Source organism: Argentina silus (assembly GCF_951799395.1).
Source record: "Argentina silus genome assembly, chromosome: 7".
In the NCBI taxonomy this organism is placed as follows: domain Eukaryota; kingdom Metazoa; phylum Chordata; class Actinopteri; order Argentiniformes; family Argentinidae; genus Argentina; species Argentina silus.
The window spans coordinates 3,535,636-3,542,300 of NC_139661.1; the positions used below are offsets into that span (position 1 = coordinate 3,535,636).

A 6,665-nucleotide genomic window follows, 5' to 3' on the forward strand; every position below is an offset into this window, starting at 1 on the left:
TCAAATCAAGTCAGCGAGAGAAGAGCGAGAGCTTGTTTTGATAGCTGTCTGCCTTATACAAACTATTGATCATCTCAGATTAGTTTTCCAGTGGGTCTTAAACACAACTACTTTATTTAATTCCAAGTCAATGTCTTTTCACTTCCCCCGTGAGATTGACTTTGATGTGAAAAACCCCCCCTGTGCAATTAAAAGTGAGGCTCAGGAGAAGCTAATGAATTTAATGAAAGGAAATGTGCAGCCATCAGGGTATGAATTAAAAGCCGGCTCCAGAGACCGCCCCGGGGAATAGATGGCTTTGATTGGTGGATTGATTACATTCTAGTTTTCCAGCTCTTCTGGTGTGTTCAGGCTATATTGCATTAATGGTTGGGGTTCTCTCTTCCACACGTCCTAACCCTCAGCCAATCATCACGCGAGAACAAGGCCGCCTCCCACGTGCTGCAGACGGTATGGAGCTACAAGGACCTGAGGAACGCTCTGACTAAGGAGGGCTGGAATAAGAGCCACTTCCAGGTACAGGACAGGACAGGACCGGACAGGACACCTCTGGGACACGCTAGACTAGCCCCATGTGGAATTTCCAAATTGGTTAAAATTTGGGTTAGGGTTAAGGGTTTGGTTAAGTTTAGGGTTTGGGTTTGGTTATGGTTAGGGCTTAGGTTTGGTTAAGGTTAGGATTTGGTTAAGGTTAGGGTTAAGAGTTTGGTTAAGGTTAAGGGTTTGGTTAAAGTTAGGGTTTGGGTTTGGTTAAGGGTTTGGTTAGGGTTAAGGGTTTGCTTAGGGTTCAGGGTTTGGTTAAGGTTAGGGTTAAGGGTTTGGTTAAGGTTAGGGTTTGAGTAAGGTTTAACGGGATGCAGGTGGAGCGTGTCCCCTTAGTCACTCCCCACTTCCCCATCTCTCTGCCATCCCAGAATGCATGGGTAACTTCAGTGAGTAAACTATCTCAGTGGGTTGGAGCACGATGCTCGTAACGCCAGTGTTGTGGGTTTTATTCCCACTTGGACCACACACATACGGTCAATTGTGTACAGTATACAGTGTATTTCAGCTACTCTGAAAATGTGTTTAACGAGATTACTAATTACTTTGCAAAGAAAGAAGTTGAACGAAACTAAAGCTACCCTTGAGAGAAACACAGTTTGTCGAACTAAAGCTACATTAAAAAACCAGACCAATCGATGTGACAGAAAGCTTGTGATTGAAATGCTCTGAAAACACTGGGAGAGAAACAATTAGAATAATTAATTATAATAATCTAACAATTGTGTTGGGCAGACCGGAGTAAAAAAAAAAAAGTAAAAACCAGAAAAACAACTTAATTTAACAACTTTGAATTTAGTTGAACTACCACCAAGCTACTACAAAATGCAGTGAAACTGACAGTTGAATGTAGTAGAACTACTCCTCAACATTGATTCTACAGTGTACTGTATGTGTAAAAAAGAAAACATGCTGAATGACCACATTATCCTATTCTAAACGTAGGCTTGTAGTTGGGAGGGCAAGTCTCTGTAGGGCTGTTCTCACATCTCCCTCCTGTACCTCTCCCCCTCTCAGCCCACAGCCACCGGAGCCCCTAAAGCAGCCAAGAACGGCAAGCCAGGCTACGATGACACCACCCTGCCCCTCATGGAGAAGAACCAAGGTCAGTCACACACACACACACACGTCAGTCCCGACTGGGGATCCAAGTCGCTGTCCGCTTGCGGTGAAATGAGTCTGCTTTTACTATGCGTGTGCGCGTGCATATATATGTGTGTATGTGTGTAACACAAGAGGCTCTGGCTAGATGGGGGGGGGGGGGGGGGTAGACCGTGGAGGGGCTCCTCTCTCAGTGCTTTGCGTGTCTGTGTACACTATACTATAGGAGCGCTGTGCTTGTGCCTCCCTCTACGCCCCATCCCCTCCCCCCCCCATTGCTCAGCTGCAGTGTCTCGTGATTCTCATGGGCTGTGGTCAATGGCATTTGGAGGGTGATGGTGATGGTGGTGGTGAGCTCTGGAGAATGAGCCATTATAGGTTAGCTTATCTAACCCTATGCTACGGTGTGTTCTGAAGTCAAGCCCAAAGCATGTAGCGTAGGATATTAACCTGCATTAGAGGGTGGTGTTACAGCGGGCCACACACAAACACAAAACATCTCCCTGAAAGAGGAGTCGAGAGCATGACAGCACTTTAATCTCCTTTTTCTGGCCTTGTGACCTTTATTTTTTTTCGTTGTTGTTGTTGTTGTTGTTGCAACCATGGCAGACACATATAGTGCGGTTACCATAGCTACTCATTTTCACCTTGCATTATACTGGGAATCATGGCCTGGAAGCTGCATTTGGCTCATCAAAACAAAACAAAAAAACGTGTGTGTGTCCAGCTCCTTATACAAACGGCATATATATATATATAAATGCTTTTCAGGCACCAAGAAATGTGGCAGTGGTGATATGGTACCTCTGGACGAGCTTGGTCCAGGTAAGACCGAGTCTGCATGACCTCGATTGCCGCTGAGGAAACTAGCCGTGGTGTCAGATTAAATGTACTTTTTGCTCCCCGTTTAAGAATAGTCCTAACAATACCATTGCCAAAGTGATACAGTCTACATTTCAAAACTGGAAAAGCAGTTTGTAGAGAAAAATGTTGGCTGTATTGGGAATGACCCTACTTTAGATATACAAACTGTTGTTGAATTGATTCATTTGGCCTTGAATTTCAAATGTTCTAACAATAGTATAGCCGTTCCACTGACTGTATGTCTGATACTGTATGCAAGACCCCTCTCTTGACAAGATGTTTGTGTAAAGATGGTCATTCAATACATAGGTGTGGGCAACTCTCTAATCACGGTTTATAAAGTGTGGTTCTGGCTGTACTATAGGACACGTCCACGGAGGCCACTGGTCAATAGCTGTAGGAGAGTCGTATTCTGTATAGGTCATGTGGCCCTGGGCTGATGAGGCTCTGGTTTGGGTCCTGGCAGCTCTGCTCCGAGCGTTCTGGAGATTGGACCCTGCAGAGGGAACGCCTCATTTTCCAGTCCGCACCAGCCCTCTCCAACAGAGCTTGACTGACAGTAATTAGACAGAGCTTAGAGAGGAGAGGAAGGAGGAGAGGAGAGAGGGCAGGCAGAGGTGTGGCTCTATCATATCATAGCGCTGCGGGGGAACACATACACACACTGTCACTCTCTCACACACACACACACACACACACACACACACCGGATACCCCCCTACTCCCTATAGAACATGCTAAGAGGACAGTTAAAATGGTCCGTTATGCCGATTGGACTGGAGAACCTATGAAGGAAACAAGGAGTGTGTTTCATATCTCGTATTGAGGAGGTTCTCTCATCTTGTTATTGTTTGATGTTTTTTTTTTAATGATTTTCAGCTGAATGTGACCAGACCGAGATGTGTCTCTGTGTGCATTGCTGTCTGGAAATGTTTCCTCCGAGGCGCTCATTTGCATATTATTTATATTATAAGAAGAAATCTTCTTTTCCTTTTTCTCCGGCACCGTGACTGCGTTGTGGCACTTTATAGGAAGTCTTACCTGCTATGATTGCGATGTGTCGTTGAGTTATTTCACCTACTTTAGTTGCATTATGTACCTGTCGTAAGTGGATGGATGAGAGAGTCTGCGAAATGACTGGTACTGTCTGTAAAATGATGTCGACACGTGAAGAAGTGAAACGTTCTTCTTCTTCTTCTTCTCCCCACTCACTAGACGGTTACTCCACCATCGACCAGAGAGACAAGGACTGCAAGTACAAGTCCGGGGACGGGTCTGTGGACCTGACAGAACGGGAGCCGTTGAAGGTAGGTCCAGACCATCCACAGCTCACCCCCCACCCTCTCTCTCTACCCGCGGTAGGAGACCGGCCAGTTCATAACACAGGAGAAAGTCACGGCCACTCCGTTTCGATTAAAGATACACCAGCCTCTCTCTCTGTCTGTACCCTATTTTTCGATGCCAGACATAAAAAAATAAAATAATCATATCGATTCTTTTGGGAAGGTTCTGAATTGTTCAATCTGGGTTGTTGTTGTCGCCGCCTGTGGGCCCCCCCCGGCACCACTCATCTCTTGCAGGTCCGATATTCTCTCCCCGCAGATATGAGACCAGACGATTATTGAGTGTAAGTTGTGACTGTAGAGTAATTAATCCGGGGGGCTGATTAAAAATAATCCTGCCTCTCTATCTCCTCCGCTCCTTGTGGAGATGACCTGGCTTTGTTCAGAGAGAGGCCCCTGCATATCAAGTGGCTCCGCTGTCGATCGGGAGGCCAACCACACAGAGCAGGATGACTTATTCACCGTTGATACCTAAAGGGTGGGGGGGGGGGGGGGTGGGGGGGGTGGGGGGGGGGGGGGTGTTCAGACATGTCCTAAAGGGAAGTTCTGAGAGTCTGAAGTCCTGAACTAAACCCACAGAGGGAAAATAAGCAGTAATTCAAATGGTAGACGTACAGTACGTGTCGTGTTTTCCGAGCTTTAGCACAGGAACCACTGCTAAAAAAATAAACCCCTGCTTTCTAGACCTCCCTACCAAGAGGCTGTTATTATTACCCAGAATGCTACTCTGCCGTTTGACCCGCTTCGACCCCCCCCCCCCCCCCCCCCTTTGCCTTTATTTGCATGCGTTGGTTTGTTATGTTCAATCACTTATTTTTCTGACTGACTAAAAAGAAAAAACAACAACAACAAAAAAAACGTCTTTTATGCAAGGAACTAACACTGGCTTTCACAAACACGCCACCTCTTGTATGGACTATAATTATTGACCTCTTTTTTGTGTTTGCTGTTAACCCCTTCTCCCGTTGCTGCAGAATGACACAAATAGGACACACTATATCAGGAGTAACAGGCCTACGGTCAATCTGGTGGATGCTTGTGACGTTAAACCCCAGCCTGTTGACTCCTGGGTCTAAATGCATGCATGGTAGGTCGTACAAATGTTTGTTTGGTTTGTTTTTTTCCCTCCGTTTTTGTTGGACTGTTACACGCCTTGTCTTTCGTTTGTTTGTTCCACGTTCTCTTTGTTTAACCCTCGTTCGTTTGTGTTTGTTTGTGCCCAGAGTAGCTGGCTGTAGTGCTGTAGCGTCATTCTCATCCTTTCAGAGGAGTAGCCTAACCGTCTCTGTTCTGTTGCACCTGTGTGTGATTAAAACCCATCTGCAGTTGCACCGTAGGCACAGACACCCTTCATTCTTTTAGAGAGGAATTGTTGGTAATGATGAAAGGGAATAACTCCACTACACTTTAGATGGATCCCTGAGGGACCCCGATTCAAATGAATAGAATTCATGCAGTATTCACTTTCGCTCACTCTCTCTCCCTCTCTCTCTCTCCACACACACATACACACACACACACACACATACACACACCCTCCCAGTGGAGTCCTAATAAAGAACGCAGCGAGAAGAACATGGTGAACCCTATCTGCATTCATCACACACTCTGTTCCCTGGGACACAGAGGGCTCCTCCAGATAAATAATAGATGCTTAGATGAACAGACGCACACACACGCGCACACACGCACACACACACACACACACACCAGCTCCTCTGTCTTGGCTATGTGTAGACCATCTGTGCTAGGCTAGGCTTGACTAGGCTAGGCTATGCTAGCTGCTCTGGGTGTGAGCTTTCACTGTCTTCATTATCCTGCTCCAGCCTGGCAGGGAATCCTCTTCATCACTGGCTCATCATCACCCCCCCCCCTCCGTCCCATCACTGTGTCCTGTCTGAGAAGCTTTGGTAGGTGGCTGATCATCCTCCAGTATGGAGCTCTGCAGGGCTCTGGGACTGTCTTTGTTGCCCACGGGCCCCTATCTCATTCATTGCTCTCATCCTCCCTGGTGAAATGTAAGAAATGTGAGGAACATATGTGATGATGCTGTGATTCTGATTCATTCTGCAGTGCTCAGAATGCTCTAGCCAGCTTAAATCATCTTCTGTGTTATGGAATGACTCTCACTACAGATTTGGCTGTCTCATTATGGTACTCAAATGCGAATGAACTGCTATGCCAATGTTCAGAAAGGCTTGCTTGTATTTAAATCACATTTAGTGGATCAGGTGAGTAAAACAGGGTAATACAATCAGCAAAAGCTGGCTTCTTGCAGCTGCTATTCAAACCATGCCAAATCATCAAATCATCTGTTGCACTGTCTCTGATCTCCATTTTGAATTGACATCATTCAAGCATGAGAGGATATTGTGGTGATTTTTGTGATATTGAAGCACAGTGATTGGTCACTGTGTCCACCGACTTGACTTGTTCAACTCTGACAAATCCACCCGTGCCCTTCCCCTGTTCTTTTGTTCTTTTTAGGCTTAAAGATAACGACATCGCAAAACATCTCAACTAGAAGAGGATCTCACACCACCACCACTGCCATTTACACGATGGAACTCATTTTGATGTTGACTCTTCAGCAGACTTTGTAAAAGAAAGACAAAAAACAAAACATCATCAACAACAACAACAACAACACCCGGTGTTTCATGCTTTTCAGCAAATATGAAATGATATAAAAAAAAAAAGAAAAAAAAAAAAAGAAGAAGAATATGAAAAAAGACTACTTCTACTACTTCTCATTTCTACATTCCCACTGGACGTAGTGTGGCCAACAGTGTGGACTCTTATGGAGCTCTGATG

At 45.6% G+C, this 6,665-nt stretch overlaps 1 protein-coding gene across 4 annotated transcripts in view; it reads left to right on the forward strand.

Annotated features, from left to right (window-relative positions):
- The window catches only part of arvcfb (ARVCF delta catenin family member b), a 150,602-nt gene extending 143,937 nt beyond the window's left edge, over positions 1–6,665 (forward strand). For 3 of the 4 annotated variants that reach the window (XM_083673668.1, XM_083673666.1, XM_083673667.1), the window contains 5 exons: positions 405–516; positions 1,561–1,648; positions 3,724–3,815; positions 4,826–4,938; positions 6,339–6,665. In XM_083673668.1, the coding sequence (XP_083529794.1) occupies positions 405–516; positions 1,561–1,648; positions 3,724–3,815; positions 4,826–4,927 (394 nt within the window). In that variant the 3' untranslated portion in view covers positions 4,928–4,938; positions 6,339–6,665. The remainder of the gene's footprint in view (positions 1–404; positions 517–1,560; positions 1,649–3,723; positions 3,816–4,825; positions 4,939–6,338) is intronic. The other variant, XM_083673669.1, reaches the window with a different exon arrangement.